This window comes from Zalophus californianus, chromosome 4, assembly GCF_009762305.2.
Source record: "Zalophus californianus isolate mZalCal1 chromosome 4, mZalCal1.pri.v2, whole genome shotgun sequence".
In the NCBI taxonomy this organism is placed as follows: domain Eukaryota; kingdom Metazoa; phylum Chordata; class Mammalia; order Carnivora; family Otariidae; genus Zalophus; species Zalophus californianus.
In genome coordinates, this window is record NC_045598.1 from 77,044,805 (window position 1) to 77,064,746 (window position 19,942).

The following is a 19,942-nucleotide window of genomic DNA, read 5'->3' on the forward strand; positions in this document are numbered from 1 at the left end:
AACACGCTAATTTTCACAGAGATATTCAGAGAACGCAGTGGGGAAACGACTGAAAGTGATATAAGAAACATTTCTGCAGAATGTAAGTATTTAAATCAGAGATATTAGCAGTAAATTTCTTTTTATTCTCAAACAAAATGTCAACAGAGCAGATAAGCAATGAAAACAAGAGAGTACAAGTTGGAGATTTGGATACTCTGCACACACAGGCTGGGCATTTGCCCAATCAGCACATCTGGGTCTCAGATTTGTAGACCTGCTCCTTACTTTGGTCTACCGCTTTTTAAAATGCTCTCCAAAATGTCCTTCAAGCAAAAAGTCACATTTTCAAATGTGGAGGGTGCCCCTGTTAAAACATTTTCTAACAACATTTTTAGGAAATTACAATTTTTTTTAGCAGTTGAGGAGTTACCATGGCAACAACAGCATGGGTCAGGGCTGTAGCCCTAACCTCCATAAAGACAAACACCACACTGGCTAGAAAACTCTGCTGCTGGACAAATTTTAGAGGGGGTCAAGGTAGTCTCTTCTCCAGACTGGGCAAGAGGCAACAATAAGAGAGGCTTTTTCAATCTGTCCCCTCCCAGCCAGCAAAGAATACAACCCGGCATTACCTCATGCCAAAATGGCAGAGTCCAGTCAGGCTCCATCCCTCTGGTGGGACAAGGAGCAGTGCTTTCTAAGGGCAATTTTACAGCATCTGGACATTACTGTGATAAATGACAGGGCTTAAGCGATGTGGCCAGCCAGCATCTTGGTAGGAATGTTGTAACTTCTTTGCTTAGTTTGTGTCCTCATTTGTCTGCTAAGCCCTAATGTTGACTATTATCACTCTGATTTCTGCTTTCACTTTTTCTAGAATTCCCAAACCAGGTTTTTGGAGAGTTCTTACTTGAGAGTTAGCTGTAGTTTCTGATTCAACATCTTGCCCCAACATGTCAGAAACCATCCTTGACTAGTGTAGCCAGTTCTAAACGGGCCTGCATCATCCTCTGTTGAGCCAGCAGCCAGGTCTAGTTGCCATGCTGTCCCCAACCCTGCTCCTCTACCCAGTCCTGGCCTAGCACCTGCATTCTGCCCGGTGGGGTGTCATCATTTAAACTGCACTCTCTTTGTTCGAGGGAAGGGGCAGCTCCCTTCAAATGATGTGACTGGCCTATTTATTTAGGGTCTCCAATCCTACGTGAGAGTCAGATTCAGCTGTCTTTCAAGTTAATGAAATAACTTCCACAGCAAACACTCAAATGAATTGAGAACTGTGACCCTTGTCATCAGTTTAACTTTCTGATACATCTGCTGTAGTTCTGCAACAAAATGGTCAGTTCAGAGGCACTCTTACCTAATAGGCTGGAGTGATTTCCAAAACAACCTCCATTTAAACAAACACCAGGCAGCATTTATACATGGAAGGTATTTGTTTAGGAATGAAATTTCACCAATATACAGTGTGTGTGTGCGAGCAGTTTACTCTGACACTTGCTAAGCATATACTACATGTAAGATCTGAAACATTAATAGCCTTGAGTTTATTTGGACTTTTTCTGCACATACACAGGACTAGCATTAGAAAGTCACTTGTGAATAACTGCAGTGGGAAAAATGCCCCAGACAGAGAAGGAATGTAGCTAGTGTGCTACAGTTCAGTGTTCATTGGATACTTCTGCTCTCACATACCTAGTCTCCAAAAAGCCAGTCTTGAAATTCTGTATCAGTTCTTTTAGTGGTGATGAGTAAAGTTAAGACACCAGCCCATTCCCCCAACCCCCTCACCGTTCTGTCTATATTCTAATAACTAAGGGGGAAGAGAGAAGTTGTCCACCTACTAATACTGTGGAAACAGAGGGAAGACTGTGTAGAGGTAGTTAAGTAGGTAGGTAGTAGCGATCTCCAAAATGTTTAATCCCTGAACTTCCAGATACCCCCAAGTAAGCAAAAAAGATGTCAATTCAGATGTCAAAGCCCACATACTAAAGCGCTCGTGTGTTCGTTCGTCCCTTGATGTGTTCGTTCTCCCTTATCACATGGTTCAAGCAAGTTTGGTTACAACAAGTCATGGATTGCAAGCAGAGAACAAGTGGGTTACTGTGTGAAGGCAGCTGAAAGCCTTATGGGCGGGGAGGGGAGGAAACAATGGACTATGAAGGACAGATGGGAGGCGGCACTTAGTGTGGCCATTAATAGCCACGGAAAGTACAAGGGCTCCTCAGCTCCCTGCATTTTATAATTACTAACACTTGATGTGATAATCTTCTAAAGGAGGAAGGAAAAAAGACAGCAAGAGACCAACCTTAATACTGCCCCCAAAGCCACAAGGGAGGGAATGAAAAGGGACTGGGAGCACTGGAATGAGCTGTCACAAGCCTATGCAGGAAACCCAAAGCCTCAGTGGGAGACCAGGGGGCTCACCTAACAGGCGGAGCCAAACAAGACTGATGAGCGGGTCTCGTGGCCCGGAACAAGGCAAGAGCTGACGGTAGAAGGGAGCTGGGCTGGAAATGCGGGGACAGCTTGGACCGCAGAGTCCAAAAGAGCCAGCGTCCACTGCCTCCCTAAGCCTCGTAACCAAGTAACTGTGGGTAAGGGAATTGTTAAGAGGCAAGCAGAGGAGTTAGCATTTCAGACAGATGTGTGAACTTCCTTCTCGTTCTCCCAACTGTGGTTTTTCCTGCCCTCAAAAGAAGCAGGCAAGGAACAACTGTATGCCACAGTCCTCGAGAAGGTACAAAGTAAAAGTGACTTGGAGCCACATGTGTGATTAACCACACATCCCATTTGGCCCTGCCTGCCAAGAAGCATGGATCCAAATTTCATAGTCAGTCGTACCAACCACATTAACCCATACAGCTCACAACTGTGCTTTTCTTTTTTCTTTATCCTCATTCTGCAGTTCTGCTTATACTGTTGAGATGTCTTGCTTTAGAATGAGGCCAAGAATAAGCAAATACATGGAAGTAGGAAGGGTTCTGAATTATTAAACCTGGTCCCTTTCCCATGACAATGGAGCCTTCCAGAACTTTCCTCCATACAGCCAGTTACTGGCACATCCATTAAGAGTTGCTGCTTTAATGTCAGGACAAATACATAAATTTAAACACCATGTCCTTTATACGCGTAGGTAATGCTAACTAGGGGCTTACCCGCAGCAGCTTTTCCTTGTAAACAGGCAATTAGATAAGTCGGAAATAGAAAAGACACATCACCACATAAAAGCAGGTCGCAATAAAAATTAGATAGGAAACAAAATTGTTGCCATTCCAGCAACTAATGAAAGTATGTTACAGTAAACAAACCTCTGGTGGTGCTATAACTCCTCTCAGGAATCAGGAAACACCCTGAAGGCCCAAACTCTGATGGGGGGTGGGGGTGCATTTTACTTTGAAGTCAAAGAGCAAGAGGAGCTGGTTTTTATAGGATGAAAATGATGACACCAGTGCCCGCTTATTCTAAAAGACAAAACTGATCTCTCGGGGCTGTTTACTGTCTTCTGCCCTTCTCTGTCGCCAGAGAGTCTTTTTCAAGTTTCCTGTTCACTTCCAGGCCTGTTGTTTCCAAAACCAATGATTACAAATGAGAGGTGTGGTCTCAGATGAAAAATACAATTATAGGTCTCTATGCTGTCCTGAGGAGAACCCAGCCGGGAGGCCAATGGCAAAACAGTGCTTTGCTACAGAAGGCTTTGTATACATTACTGTAACAAGCGAGTTTCTGATCCAAATTCTCTGCTGGCCTGTAAAATTGTTTCTCTAACTTAAGCGCAACTGTTTCCCCACATCTTGTCAACCTGCTGTGGTTATTACTTCCAGGTGTAGGATCTGTCACCTCCTCCACACAGGAAAAGCAGCAGCCTCTCCTCAGCTGAAGAACCTTAAGACTCCTGGGAGGTAGGAATTTAGCAAAATGTTAGAGAAGGGTTCATTTACAATAGATCTTACTGCTGATCCTGCACCAATAACAAGCTGGGGGAAAGAGGGTTGATTTAGTAATTCCCTCCCATTTAAGGAGGACATGGTGAAAAACAACTACCTTGGTCACCAGAGTCAAAGTCAATTATACCTGGGAGGCAATATGGCATTCTTTTTGCTAATTTGTAAGCAATTACCTCATTTCATTTTGAAAAATATTTGCCTTTAATACTCAGTAGAGGCATACAGAAAGGCTACCTCCCACTATCACCCCCAAAACAGATCAGCTGTGATTTTTAGCACAGACCATGTAATAGCATATCTACAAAAACCAAGTTATCCACTGAGAACAATGGAAAAAAAAGGAGGCGACTTTAGGTTGGAAGACGAAGCAATCTTGTTTTTTTAAAAAAAAAAAAGTGAATACAGTCAAGATAAACTGTATTGGCTAATTTAGAATACTAGCAGGTTGAATTATTGTCTTTTAAACAGCTTTACTGGGGCGCCTGGGTGGCTCAGTCAGTTAAGCGTCTGCCTTCAGCTCAGGTCATGATCCCAGGGTTGAGCCCCACATCAGGCTCCCTGCTCAGCAGGAAGCCTGCTTCTCCCTCTCCCACCGCTCCCCCTCTTGTACTCTCTTGCTCTGTCAAACAAATAAATAAAATCTTTTTAAAAAACTAAAAAAAAGCTCCACTGAGATAAAATTCATATACCATAAAATCCACCCATTTAAAATGCAATCCAGTGGTTTTTAATATATTTTCACATTTATCAATGGTGTTTAGCATATTCATATTCAATGGGGGGACCATCACCACAAATTAATTTTAGAATATTCCTGTCCGTCCCAAAGAAACCTTGTACTCGTTAGCAGTCAACCCCTACTTCTCTCTTCTGCCCTTTAGCCCTAAGCAACAGCTAACTCACTTTCTATCTCTATAAATCTGTCTTTTCTGGACATTTCATACAAATGGATTCGTATAATATGTGGCCTTTTGTTTTCTGCCTTCTTTGTCTTCTGTCACTTAGCATCATGTCTTCGAGGTTCCTCCAGGGAGCAGCATGCGTCAGTATTTCATTCCTTCTTTTTGCTGAGTAATATTTCATTGTGTGGACAGAACACACTTTATTTACCCATTCATCAGTAGATGGACATTCAGGTCGTTTCCACTTTTTAACTAATATGAGTAACACTGCCATGAGCATCCATGGACAAGTTTTTGTGTGGCCATTCGTTATCACTTCTCTTGGGTATACAGTTACGAAAGTGGAATTGCTGGGTCACGTAGTTCAAATGATTTTAAAAACTGCATGGCTGCACAGTCATTCATGAAGGTGAGAGAGATTTAATATTTCTCCACCCCCATCTTACCATCCATAAAGAATCTCTCTTTGCTTCTCTTTTCATTCTCTCGTGGCCCAACTGCTCATGTTATCCTCTACACTCTCTATACATAAAATAGCCCAAGGCCTACTATACGAGAGCAGCTCAGAGCCAGATGGCATTTCCAAAGATCACATATCCCAACATCTTGTTTTCAAACAGGATTGAACTACAACCATCTAATACTTAGAAAGTCCCCAAAGAAAGAAAGAATGCAACTGCCCTCAGGTGCCCACTCTTGGAAATATCTTCACATCACTAACCCCAAATCATACCTATACTATATGAATACTGTAGAAAGAAGAAAAATGTTTAGGGTTTTTAAGCAAATTTTAGAGACTATCCCCTCTAGGCCCTATCTCTTTACTCCCTCATTGAACATACCATGTCCCCGGATGCCGGCTAGTTTGATGTATCCTCCGGACTGCGTGAACGTTTTAATCTAACACCGAAATGCAAGTGTGGGAGAACTCAGCGGCCATTCCTAGAGGTATTTTTCTTTTGCTTCGATAGTCTTATTTGAATCTATTGTCACGGTCAACAACAGTAACGCACAATTTAACAGCCAGAATCTCTGCTGTTGCTGCTTCTGTAACAGCTCGAACTTTTCTTTTCCTTCTTAGTTCCTCGGAGAGAGCACATATAAAATGAGTAACTATTGCTGCTAAAGAATTGCTGGAGTCAGCAACGCTTCATAGGAACTGCATTTCCTCCTCCTCCTTTCCCTCCCACCACAAAGTCTCCCCCATACTTTAAGAATTAAAGACACGTTACCAGGATAAAGAAATCTGCCCTGAAAGAGGCACTGCTGCAACCATGGCAAGCAACCAAAGGTATTAACGATAATTTCCAATGGAGCTGAAAAGGTTAGATGATTTGTCTTTGAAACGAGCCAACTCTGCACACCTTCACGAGATTAAAATCAGTTTGCTTTTCCTTCTGGACACCTCACCTCTCCTATTCCTACTCCCCCCAAAAGGCAGAGTGGTTAAGGCACATAAACAAACAGTTCTGGAAATTAACTTCCCTGACCAGAAGAAAACTCAAAGATAAATTCCATTTGGCATTAGTTTTCCTACACTTCGCTGTTATCAGGATTTATTGTGGTTTCTCTCTCCCCAGAGAGGGAATACCTGATTGATAACATTTCTGAGACACAGAGACTTAAAAATAGAAAGAATGACAACCGCGTGTTATCTTAAAAGAAGTATGATGACCATTACCCACAATCTAGGTCATTTCTGAGCCACAGGAAAGAGAAGGCCATTTTTCTCTTACGGTGATGACCTTGTGAAAGTGAGTTATTTCTGCACCTGTCTGTCACCTGTAAAATGAGGATCATCACAGGACTTTGTGGGGTAAGTGTATGAATGCTTCAGACAGTGCTGAGGACAGGTGAAATACTAAAAGGCACTATGAGCCTGGCTCATCACCATCACCACCACCTAGACCACCGCTATCTTCGAGAAGCTGCCCGGATGGCATAAGGAGGCTTTTCCGGCAAGTACAAAGTACTGCCCTCTTTACTGGAATGTTTCCCATTTCCATTGACTCATCCTGCAGGAGCAACAGGTTCATAAGACAACGCAAAGAAAGAAGAAAGACAGGTCACAGGAGAGGATGAGAAAGATCTTCTACAATTACAGAAAAACGTCACCTATTTTGTTATTTCACAGCCATGTTTCAAAGATGAAATCCTTAAGAACATTCTTTCCAATATGGGAAGTCAGGAAAGTTACGAAGCTGAAAAATCTCTCTAGAAAGAAATCCTAGAGTTGCCTGGTCCAGAGAGCAATCTGTTATTTGAAATCCTTTTCTTGAGTGTACATTGTGTCCCCCTCCCCACTTACATAACATAAGCATCCTTGTTAAACTCAGGATGGGAAAAAAAAAAGGCCTCTTTGTTCAGAGAAGTGTCTTTACAAGCACAGAGGGGCAGTAAGTGGAAAGCTGGCACCTGTGCCTACCTCTTTCTGGGGCTGGCCGAGCCCCGGCTCAGCAGCACGGAGGTTCAGGACGTGCACCTCCTGCGGCAGCCCTGTTGTGCCTCTGCTGGCACACCCCGACAAGACGGTGAAGCTCTCCATTAAGGCCTGCACCGGATGGGAGGCATTGACGGGTGACAGCTCACACTGGGTACTGGGCTCCGGACCTGCAGAGGGAATCACAAACACAAACTCCTCAGAAATAGCAATGAATTATGCTACAGTTAAATTAATTATCCTAGATGATCAAGCCACTGCCAATCCACCAGAGGAACCTCTCCAGGTAAGCTGTTTCCAGAACTCAATGGCAAAAAAGCTTAGCCTATTCTAAAACCCCAATCTCTAAATTCCTTTTAGATGATTTTGATATGTATTTAATTATTTAAATTCCCTTTTAGACACAAATCCACAAATGTATTCCTCTGGATGGAGGAAACCTCCCGTTTGACATCTGTGTTCAATTCTTCCGTCCTCTCTTAGAAGAAAACCAGAAATAAATGGAATAAATTGCCTAAAGCCCAATCATAGTATGCATAAATATTTAACAACTAAAATTGCACCAAAAAAGTATAAGATACAGTCCCTAACCTTTAAGCACAGCCCCCCTCCCTTCTTAGAGAGAGCAAAACAAACTTAAGAACAATACAAAACAAGATATAACAAGCAGGGGCAATTGGGGCCAGAGTTGTATAGCAAAGTTGGGGCCAGAGATCAGAAAAAAATCCTCCCAAGAAAGGGAGAAGCATATGAGTAGAGCCTCAAATAGAAAAAGCAGAACGCTGATCACTCTTGGCACCTGCTTCCTCATTCTGCCTTTCTCTAATAATCAGAACTTAAATCCTAACATCCATTCCTGCCCATCTCTGCTTCCTGTGGTCCTCATCGCCTCTGTCTCTAGACAACTGCAGATATTCCTAAAAGGAGACTCTGGTGTCCAGCACTCCAAACCACCTTCCAAGCAAGCACCGTCCACCTCACCCAGGGTGCTCAATGGGGTGGTCACTCCCAATGCGAACACCTGCCTCTCCCATCTCTGCTGGCATGTCCTGTCCCTTAAGGACTGCTGGCCTGTGAATAGAGCTCAAGCTCCCTAACCAGGCACACAAGGTCTTTCTTGACCAGCCCCTTCCTCTGTCTCCAGCCTCACCCCACCCCACTCCAGCAACCCCAACTGCCTTCTCCAAAGATACCATGATGTGTCTTAACTCCATGTCTTTATTCAAGCTTGTTTCCTTTACCCAAATTCCTTTTCCACTCTAACTCTGCCCCACAACAAACACCCCAGGCAGAGAGAGATACTCTTCCTCCATCCTCACATAATTTCTCCACCCATCTCTGCAATTTCTACACTGTAACCACCAGTGTATATGCATCTGTCTCTGCTAGTCCAGTATGACCTCCTGGGCAGTGGGTTACTCATCTTTGTATCCTCAGCACCCATCACAGCACCTGGCATGTACGAGATGCCCAAAAAATATTTGTGAAATGAATCACTGAGCTTTAAAATAAATTGTTCCCTACCTGATTGGTGATTAGGGCACCATTCTGGGGACTTGGATTTGGCTATAGGGAGCGAATAGGGGAAACAGATTGCTACAATGATAGGAGGTACAACCCCACTTGGGCCTCATTGCACACTGGCTGGATAGATAGAGAGGGACATCCAAGAAGGAGGAACCGCGATATGCCTCTGCAAGTTTGGTGTTGTCTCCATTTGATACCTGGGGAGACTGGGACTTGAACATACAGCGTCCTCTAAACCACAGCCTTCCAAGTGGAACCCAATGAAAGACCTGAACGCACTCCAATTAGTTCTTCCTGACTTCTACATATTAAAAGTACGCTCCAGGACCATAGCCCCAGGGTAAAATGCAAATGCAGTTCAGAACCAGGCAATCCTGCACCCCCACTGCTAGACTATAAGCAGACACCCTGCCTGGTGTGCCAAGTCTATTTCAGAACTCACGGAAATTATCGAGGCTGATAAAAGTTATCTGGTCTGAAACGAAGTATGTACCTTCTCAAATATTCACTGTGCTGCCGAACTGTGCCCAGCTGCTTTCTGAGAAACAGAGGTGGTGAAGGAAGATGTCACAGTGGCAGAAGGCAGGAGGTACCGGACATCTGAGTCCTGAAGTTCCAGGGTACGGCAAACGGGATGCGCAGGTGCTCCCCCTACTGTTTCCCCTCTGGCCCTCCCCACCCGCAGTGGGACGCCTGCTCTATTTCAGACCCCACAGCTCCGGAGTCTCCTACTCCTACTCAACTGTGGGGACACACTCAACTCTGGGGAACTGGTTTTACACCTTCCTGCCACAAATTTGCCATTATCACAAATTAAGCACAAATAAAAATGCTTTTCAGGGTGGGGGGATGGGTGAAGTAGGTGATGGGGATTAAGGAGTGTACTCGTCTGAGCGCCTGGTGATGCATGGAAGGGCTGAATCACGATACTGTACACCTGAAACAAATACTACAGTGCATGTTAACTAACTGGAATTTAAATAAAAACCTAAAAAGGGGCACCTGGCTGGCTCAGTCAGTAGAGCATCTGACTCTTGATCTTGGGGTCGTGAGTTTAGTTTTTTTTTTTTTAAGATTTTTATCTTATTGAGAGAGAGAGCAAGCACAAGAGAGAGCATGAGTGGGAGGGAGGGGTGGAGAGAGAAGGAGAAACAGATTCCCTGCTGAGGATCCTGGGATCATGACCTGAGCCAAAGGCAGACAGTTAACTGATTAAACCACCCAGTCATCCCTGGGGTTATGAGTTTGAGCCCCACGCTGGGTGTAGAGATTACACAAAAAATTAAAAAAAAAAACTTTTCACCTCCATTTTTGTATGCATGTGCAAAGCTCCAACTGGCCTATGGTTCCACCCAGAACACATCTGCAATCTGCTTGACTTGCCCTCCTCCTTGCAACACCACCATTACCCATCAGGATCTTTCTTAAATCACCACACTGCTCATCTCCACACTGGGGTTAGAGCAAAAACTCACTGGCAACAAATCAGAGGATAAGGTATTTCCCAAAGTGGGAGGGAACCAGAGAGGGGACACCCCCAGCACTGAGGACTAGCAATCCTCACCTTAGAACCTATGGTTTCTGTCCTGCCAGAGTCCAGGGCAAGGCAAATCCCACTTAATGGGCTACAGTTCCAGCCATGTGTTATACGAATCAGCCCAAGGTCAAAGAAAAAAGAAAGCAATGCAGAAGGCACACTCCGATCAAGCGATTGGATAACTGCCCTTTACAGAGACCCACTGGGGTCAATGTTTAAACACACTCCATATAGAGTATCTCTGACCATCAGACACACCAGAGTAGTAGTTAGTTTTTGAGATTCCTTAGTGAATTTTTTGCCACCAAGTTAAAAAAAAAAAGCTACAAAATAGGATTAAGCTATCCTTAAAACCAAGAAAGCAAGAAAGAAAAGAGGGGTGCCTGGGTGGCTCAGTCGTTAAGCGTCTGCCTTGGCTCAGGTCATGATCCCAGGGTCCTGGGATCGAGCCCCGCATCAGGCTCCCTGCTCATTTGGAAGCCAGCTTCTCCTTCTCCCACCACCCCCCCCACCTTGTATTCTCTCTCTCGCTGTGTCTCTGTCAAATAAATAAATAAAATCTTAAAAGAAAAGAAAAGAAATTAGGAATTATCCACCCTTATCCTCCAAAGGTATGTAAGAAATGGTGCCTTCAACAATTCAACATACAATGTCACTCTGGTGTAGTAAAAAATTAAAACAAATTGCTCCTATTTATTAAGTGCTCACTATAGGCTAGGCAGTGCTAGGTCTATACAACCTTGGACACCATTATAAGGAAGTGGTATTATCCCTATTTTAAAGAAAAGGAAAATAAGTTCAAGGCACTTAAGTAAGTGCTTTAAGGTTGCCCAGTCACCCAAGGACTGAGACTGACACCTACCTCTGGGGCTCACATCTCTCTATGGTGAAATTTTCATAAAAACATATTGGACATTTAAGGAAGAAATTATACCAACTCTCTACAATCTCTCTCAGAAAATAGAAGCAGAGGGAATACCTCCTAACTCATTATATGAGGTCAGCATTACCCTAACACCAAAACCAGACAAAGATATTGCAAGAAAACTATAGACCAATATCTCTCATGAACACAGATGCAAAAATCCTCAACAAAATAATAGCAAATTGAATCCAACAATGTAAAAAAGAACTATACACCGCAACCAAGTAGATTTATCCCAGATACATAACATCTGAAAATCAATTGATGTAATCCATCTCATCAACTGGCTGAAGAAGAAAAATCAGAAGAAAAAAGTCACATGATCATATCAACAGATGCAGAAAAAGCGTTTGACAAAATCTAACAGTCATTCTTGATAAAAACTCTGAGCAAACTAAAAATAGATAGGAACTTCCTCAACTGGATAAAGAGCATGTAAAAAAAAAAAAAAAAAGCCAACAACAACCCTATAGCTAACATCAGACTTAACGGTGAGAAACTAGAAGCTTTCTCATAAACATCAGGAATAAGGCACAGATGTCCCCCCTCTTACCACTCCTTTTCAACATTGTACTTGAAGTCCTAGCTAATGTGTAGCTTGGTATGTCCATGTGACCAAATTCTGGTTAGTAAGCTATAGCCAGAGGTGATACATGCAATTTCTAGGAGGTTTCTTATGAAGGAAAGGAGCTATGTTCTTCTGTCCCTTCCTCCTTCCTGTTGGCTGGAATACAGATGTGCTGGGCAGGGCCAGAGCAGACATCGTGGGCCATAAAATGGAAACAACATGCTGACTGGGACAAAGCAGTAAGACAGAAGTTGTCCGGGTCCTTGATGAACAGGGAGCCACTGGATCAGCTCTGGACTGCTTCTTTTTATATGGAACACATGTAACTTTTATTCAAGCCGATATTATTTTGGGTTTTCTGACACTTGTAGCTTAATCTACCTTTATTTTACTTCATCAAAAATGCCAACCTTCTTTGCACCAGAGACTCCACATACAAGGTGTGCTCCAGGAAGACTTTCCCATCATTCCTGTTCCTTTCCCCTGCCTTGGTGTGGCAAATTCCTACTCATTCTTCAGATCTCTCAAGAAAGCTCCTCTTACTTCCCCTTACATTAGACATACACTTTTTAATACTCTCATTTCTTCGTTTCTCTTCATTGCACTTCATGTTATACTTACATAATTATTTGTGCAATGATTTGTTAATGTCTACCTATACCCAAAGACTGCAAACCCCACAGAAGAATGGAACCCCATCATTCTGTTTATTACTGTATCTCTCATCCCAGCATAATGTCGAGCACCCAGTATACACTCAAATATTAATGAGGGAAGGGGAGGGAGAGCAAAGGGAAAGAACCACAAGATGCTCAATGCTCAAAGGAATTCATACAAATAGGAGACTCTATTCCAGAGTTCTTCCTTTCACTCTTTACCCAGTAGCCAAAACTTCAATCTTGTATTAAAGGAGGGGAAAAAAAATCAATCATGAGATGCGGGAGGTGGCATTTTGAGTTGCTAAGAATCAAGTCCCAGTGGGGGCTTCCCCACCCTCAAATGTCACAGCAGGAACCACAAACTTGTCCTTGTCCTCGCCCCCCAAACCCTCTGCTGGGAAGGCCCTTACCTTCAGGTGGCACACCACTTCCCTCTGCCATCAGCAAGCCCCCAGCCTCCTGCCTCCTCTGTGTCAGGCCCAGGCCTTACTGACCCCCTCCTGAAGCCACAGCCTACCTCTATGTACTGGCCTCCGAGTGGCTTCAACTGCAGGCTGTTCACGCAATGCCAGAGCCACAACCAGTGAGCAAAGCTTCCACCTGGGAAGAGTGTGACCCACCGCAAGGCTCTACCACACAAGCCTAAACTAGCAAGGCGGCCACCACAGGGCCCAGATGCAGCGCCTCATCTCTGCAGAAGCTTGGAAACCAGGAAAACATGTTCTGAAACCCTGTCTGACTCACCTGCTCACTTCTGTGGTGAACTGTGAGCTCCGGAGCTGCCCGTGTAGGCTCTCACTGACAGCCTCCGAAGGCTGGGAGTTTCTCTTGTGGCCACCACTGGAAACCCACAGCCCTTCTTTCCCTGAGCAATCCCTTCCCCACAGTCAAGAGGCAAGTGAGCAGCGTGCTCTGTGATGATGCTAAGCAGCACAGTAGAAGCTACTTGACCACAGGAAGGATCAATCCGGGCACAAACAATAGGGAAAGAAATGCCAGCCAAAGGCAACAATGCCATAAACACACACTCGTATTCACCTGGCACCATTCTTTACAAAAGGCATTTTACAAAAAAAAAAGGGGGTGGCATTTTACAGATACTTTATCTGAAGCCTCACGGAAACTCTATAACGTGGATAGAACAGATATTATTTCCACTATAAGTAAAACGTTGCAGCCACAGAGCTGGGTGCCTATCTCGATAAAGGGCTTCTTGACAGTCACACATACACAGGTTCACCTCCAGAGACATTTCTCACTGTTGCCTCCCCACCTGGATACTTCGGTTTATTCTAAGCATCTGGCACATGCCCTGTCCAGGATTCTTTGGGGGTAATTCCCAAAGTCTAACATTCCCTTGGTCGGAAAGCGTGAGCTGAGTTTATCCTTCTCTGCTGGCTACACAAGCAATCTGATCTGCCCCAAATCCTGCTGGGCGCTGTGTTTTGTTTGCGTGTCCTCTTTCCTACCCTGAAGTCAGACTCTGTTTTTCCTTCTCAGTATACCCTCCTCAGCCACCAGGACGCACCCATGGCCCCTATTCGCCCACAAGATGCTACTTCTATTGACTAAAAACATTGACTGACCTGAAGACAGCAAAGATTCGAGTCAACCCTGTGGTGAAAAACTCTCCAGGTGGCCCAGACCAAGTGGCCTCCTTCACAAAGCAGGGCCCACTGTTCAGCTGCTGGGCCCCCTGGGGCAACACTGTGGAGCATCTGGTGACACCCTAGGCCTCCACCTCTTGTGAGGAGCTAGGGTTTAATTCTTCATGAGTATGGTTATCATGCACCTTCTCTGGGCCACACACTGTGCACATATTGTTTCTAATCCTCGTAACACCGCTGTAAAGACAGTGTTAGGAACCCCATTTTAAAGTGGTGGAAACCGGGACTCCTAGAGGCTGCGTAACTTGCCAAAGGTCACCACCACCAGTAGGGGGCAGGGTGGGATTCGAACCTGGTCTCCCAGACGCCAGGTCTGGGCTCTTCTGGGGGTAAGTCACCACCAGCTTCCACCACGCCTTTTCCTGGCCTTCACCTCAGGGCTTCGTGAACAAACAGACTTACTGGTCAAACATACACATTAACTCGTGTTTGATAAAATAAACTGCTTGGTTCACACTTGCAACCTTTTGCGCGATTTAAAAGGCTTCATAAACTCAATGAGAAAGCACAAGCTCATTTCTCATTTTACCAAATGTCATCTTCCTATTTTTCACTCATGTTTGCTTATCTGAACACATGGGAAATGTTCCTATGATCTGGCTATCACATCAATGTCTAAATTCCCCGTTCCACTTAAAGAAAAAAATGCAAATGGACTCACCCTTTCATTATGTCCTTTAGCTACAGCACAGCATTCCGATCTCAGTTACAGAACCCCCACATCCACACTGGCTGCAGGCCAGCCCTAAGGCTTGACAGAATGCAGACGAAGCATCTGGGAACAGATGCATTTGCTGCACACACTTTAAATTTAATCTGTCCCCAAAGAAATTAATATCACACCTTACGCAAGGAGTAAAATATTGGGGGTGGGGGACTGTTTGGGGGAAGGAACAATAAGTAATTTTCACATTTAATAAATGTGATCCTTGAGCATTTTAAATACCAGTGCATACCAAGTTGACATAAACATCTGGTACCTATTGCACATAATTTCCAGCACACAGATTCCCCATATCACCCAGGGTACTAATGAGGAGCGTGTGTTCAGCTGCAATAAAAGTGGTAGAGATGCGGAGGGAATCAAGGGGTAACATTATAGCCTGGGACCAAGACATTGCAGTGGGGAGATTTTATTCCAACAACACCATTGGCTAATAAGGGTTTCTGTTATTGTCCCAGGGGGAATTCTGCAATGCTGTCAGCTGTGAAGAGGGACAAACTCCCACAGACTGTACGCCTGGGCACTGCAGGATCTATTCGGCCCCTGAGCTGAAAATTCCTTCTACCCTCATGGGATGCAAGAATCTGTAGGAAAGGGCACCCAAGATGATTTCTCGGCCAATAGGACAGCCTGGCTCTAAGTGAGCGTCCCGCAAGGGAATGTGACAAATGCCAGGATATGATGCAAAAGCAAAGCTCCAGGAAAAAACACCTGGAAGGCCTGAGCTCAAGAGTGCCTGCAGCATACACAACATATGCTGGTGTTTATACCATCTCAAATTACAACACTTTGGAGATACAGCCCCTTGGGGATGGAACTGTGGAATTCATCACCATTAAAATCCAAAGGGGGCCCTTCTACCGAAGTCCCACCTAGATTTTTCAACAATAAAACCTGGCTTAAGGCAAAAGCTTATCCTTGGTAGGAAAGAGACAAGCAGAAGAGTTTCTAGTATTCTAAAACCTGTAATGCGTATTTCTCAGAAAAAAACCAGCCAGATTTTTCTACAGCACAACTCCTTAGACATGTCTTATCATAGTTTCATCCTCCAAGTGAATACCTAAATCCAGACCTTCCTCTTGACAAACGAACCCTCTTCCAAGAAGTCAACTGCCAACTCGTTGGGCCAAAAGCCAATGCATATTTGTATACTGTTGCTTTCAAATCATGGTGCAACCATACTGAAGAATTTCCTGTGTTCAAGTTGTGTTTTTAAAAGTTCAAAAAGAAACAATAGGAGGGCATCTTTAAGAATTTAAATTCTCAAAGTGTTGGGAAGTGCCAGGTTATAAAGAGCACTCACTCTTCCATCTAAGCAAGATATCACACACAACCAAGAGTATCAGAGGGGACTCATGCTGCTCTCTGAGGAAGTGGGGTTTTCTCGTGTTTTTTATAATCTGAAGAGAACAGGCAACTGAGGAAGTATGTTCCAGAAGTCACCACTAGGCACAGCAAGAGAAGAGTCCCTGTATCAGGTGGTTACAGGAGGAGCACTGGACCAGGAAAATGAGAGCCACCATTTTAAATCCAGATCTGCCACTTACTAGTTGCTTAACCTTATCCTTAAGCTTCCCATAATCTCTTTCTCTCTTATTTTATGAGAGGCTCATAGATCATGAGACACTATACATGCCAATGCATTACAAATTTCAAGTACTATTAGAGACATAAAGTCCCCTGAGGGGAAGAGAAATAAATGAATGAAAAAATTTTCTCCGTTGAAAAAAATGTTTTCTTTAAGAGTTTTTAGAGTGATTAAAATATCTATGATAAGATGTTCTTATACTACTCCCTAGCCACTACTCCCCAAAAATTATTTCTAGGGATTGCAGTGGAAAGATTTAAAATAAAACTATGTGCAATATTAGAGTAAAAATTCCTGTTCTCTGAGCAAATTTTGGAAGTACAATTCCCAAACGTGAGAAGAGTCCATGTTTCTGCTTCCAGGGAATTTCCAAAATCCAGAGAGTAATCTGGCATCATCTTGGCTGACTTTCCTCTTATTTACTTTCAATCTAGAAGATGAAAAGATGTTCCTCTTCTGATGAGATCTAAAGGAAGCGAGGAATAAAGGGGACACTGGCTCCCCTTCAGTACTCACGTATGGGGAGATCAGAATTCATGGATGGAAATTATGGGATGTTATTGCCATAACAAATGGCTCAGCACTGAGACCAAGAACAAATCTGAAGACTGGAAGGATGGAAGAAAATGGAATCTGTTTTCTCTTGTGTGAGTCTGAGATACACAAAATCATTAAAAGAAAGTCTACTTCTTTATTTAAAAAAAACATAATTGATCTGGATTCAAACTATTAAACACAATTTAGTCATGTAACCAATAAAAATTATAATTTGATTCCTACCAATGCAGTATTTTCTGGCAAAGTGAGACTTGCAGTGCTAGAAAGCTGCCCCACATTAACCCTGAGGGAGGACATTTCACCAAACCTGTTCATCAGTCAGACCTCACCTTAAACCTAAGAGAGTCGCTAACCTGATTTTCTCTTTTTTTACCTCTAGCAAACTGATTATCTGATGATAAAGAAAGAAAAAGATGGGAGGAAACAGAGGTAAGGATGTGCAAAGAAACACAGAGGTACAACATGCTACTGTGAGCATTCTCTGGGACTGGTGAGCCCTCAATTAGGGCTAGGGTTCAGGGTCTGGGTAAGTGGCAAGACAAGAAGCTGTAAGTGGGGGTATGGTCAGGAAGGATTGAAGGAGAAAACCACAACTGCTGGAGTTGAATCAAAGCCTGTAACCACTGGTCCTGACTATACCTAGGAGACAAGAGATTAAAAAGAAAAATCTACCAACTTTTGTTCTGGCCATGTAAAATATTACTAATTACAGCCATGTGTACAAACTGGGCCATGAACTAAATAAAATACACTGACTTTAAGGATTTTATATATAATCAAGGCATTCAACAATTGGTTGTTAAAGGCATGAAGGAAATGTTTAACATGAATGCCAAATGATCAAGCATCAATGTATACGTCAAACTCAATTACAATAATAAACCATATTCCTTCCTCTTCAAGCTAGGCAGCTCACTGCTCAAGTGTTTCTGTTAAGAGGGAAACAGAGCTGACGGTTTGTAGAGAAATCTATGAACAACCGGTGTGCTGTTACTTCTTTCACCGTGAAGTTAAAAGGTTCAGGAAAATCTATGTAGCTGGTGTTTCCAGAGTCTGCAACAGTTATGGGTCAATCAAGTGGAACCGTTGATAAGACCGCTAGGTGCAGACCAGGGAACAGGAGAGTGGTGCCCAGCTAAGTAGTCCTGGCTCAGAGCCACATTTTCCTACCTGATTAAATTAAGAGACTCCATAAACCTGTTATACCTATTATACTTTTCCTTTATAGCCAATGTCAGTTTTTACTTATAAGTCCATTTGGGCATTTGTTTGTGTGCCATTCATTAATTTGGGTATATGTCTTATGTCTTCTACTTAGCTGGAAACCACATGAGGGCAATGACCATGCATGTTTCTTGTGCTTATCCTCTATCTATGCCGGAGCCTGGCACAGTGCCTGGCATGTGGCAGATGCTCACAAATACTAGTTGGGTGAAGAATTCCTCAAACAACCAAAACCCTAATTCTCTATAGACCATGAAGCCAACTGTCCCAGGTTTGTGTCTCAGCCCTGCCACGCTTTAGCTTTGTAACCTGGGGCAGTTACTTAACCACTCCATGTCTTCGATTCTTCATCTACACATTGGGGATAATCACAGTATCTGCCCCATAAAACAGTTCTTAGGATTAACTCATTTTTATGATCATATGAATATAATTATTATTACCATCTCTCCAGCTATGGCACGTGTCCTGAAAAAAAAAAAAAACTTTTAAATCGATCTCAACCTCCTTTTGCATTAGGAATCACAGAACATTAGAGCTTACAGGAAACTGGGTTCCATGTAGATCAGTGTCCTCACTGTCACCCACAGGGCTAAGGGAGTTCTATGGCATATTTCATTACATTGCTCTTTGTGTTACTGTGCTTCACAGATACTTTTTTTTTTTTATAAATTCAAGGTTTGTGGCAACCCTGCGTTGAGCAAGTCTATCAGCAGCATTTTTCCAACAGGATTTGCTCTCTTCATGTCTCTGTGTCACATTTTGGTAATTCTTGCAACATTTCAAACTTTTTCATTATTATATTTGTTACAGTGATTTGTCATCAGTGATTATGACTCATGGAAAGTTCAAGTGATGGCTAGCATTTTTTAGCAATATTTTTACATTAAGGTATGTATATTGTTTTTTTAAAAAACATAATCCTATTGCACACTTAACAGACTATAGTAAATTATAAACATAACTTTTATAAGCACTGGGAAACCAAAAATTTCATTTGACTTGCTTTACTGTGATAATGGCGTTATTGCAGTGGTCTGGAACCGAACCCACAATATCTCCGAGGTATGCCTGTATAAACTAGTTGGTAAAAAGGCCTTCTGTTCCAATCCTTCCTAGTTTTCAGACAAGTCCTGCCATGACTTCTGGTCCTAGAGATGCAAAATTAATGTACCAAGATAGGTCTGACCAGGGTCCCCAGTTTTAGTGGCTCTACTCCTAGAAAATTCCTGATCCACTGTGTATTGACCATACTCAAAAACAATTAAAAGAAAAAGAAAATTCCTTATTCAACCCAAATGTCATGCTACATAGTCCTTTATTATTGATATACTCAACTACTTCTAGAAAGGAAATTGAGGGGCTTGTAAGAAAAAATTTTAAATGGGCTTAGAAACCCACTGAAGCTGCCAATCAATTAAAAAGTGGCAATGACAAAAAAGAAATCTCACCAAAGAATTTAGTTAAAGGAAACTACTTCATTTGAGCACCTCACCTAGTTCTGAGGTTCCTAGTAGCCAAGGTAAAAGAGAAAATGTGATGCTTATAAGATCTCATTAAAAAAAAAAAAAATCTCATAAAAAAGAAAACAAGTCAGCTCTTTGGATAAGAAAATATTTTTCCAAAGTCTGAATTTCAGAGGCCTGTGATAATGCAAGGATCAGTGATTTCAAGCGTTATTTTACAAAAAGCATAGG

At 43.0% G+C, this 19,942-nt stretch overlaps 1 protein-coding gene across 8 annotated transcripts in view; it reads right to left on the reverse strand.

Moving 5' to 3' along the window:
• The window catches only part of TGFBR3 (transforming growth factor beta receptor 3), a 200,504-nt gene that overhangs the window by 109,354 nt on the left and 71,208 nt on the right, over positions 1-19,942 (reverse strand). For all 8 annotated transcript variants that reach the window (XM_027588651.2, XM_027589059.2, XM_027588972.2 and 5 more), the window contains exon 3: positions 7,254-7,438. In XM_027588651.2, coding sequence (XP_027444452.1) covers positions 7,254-7,438 — 185 coding nt within the window. The remainder of the gene's footprint in view (positions 1-7,253; positions 7,439-19,942) is intronic.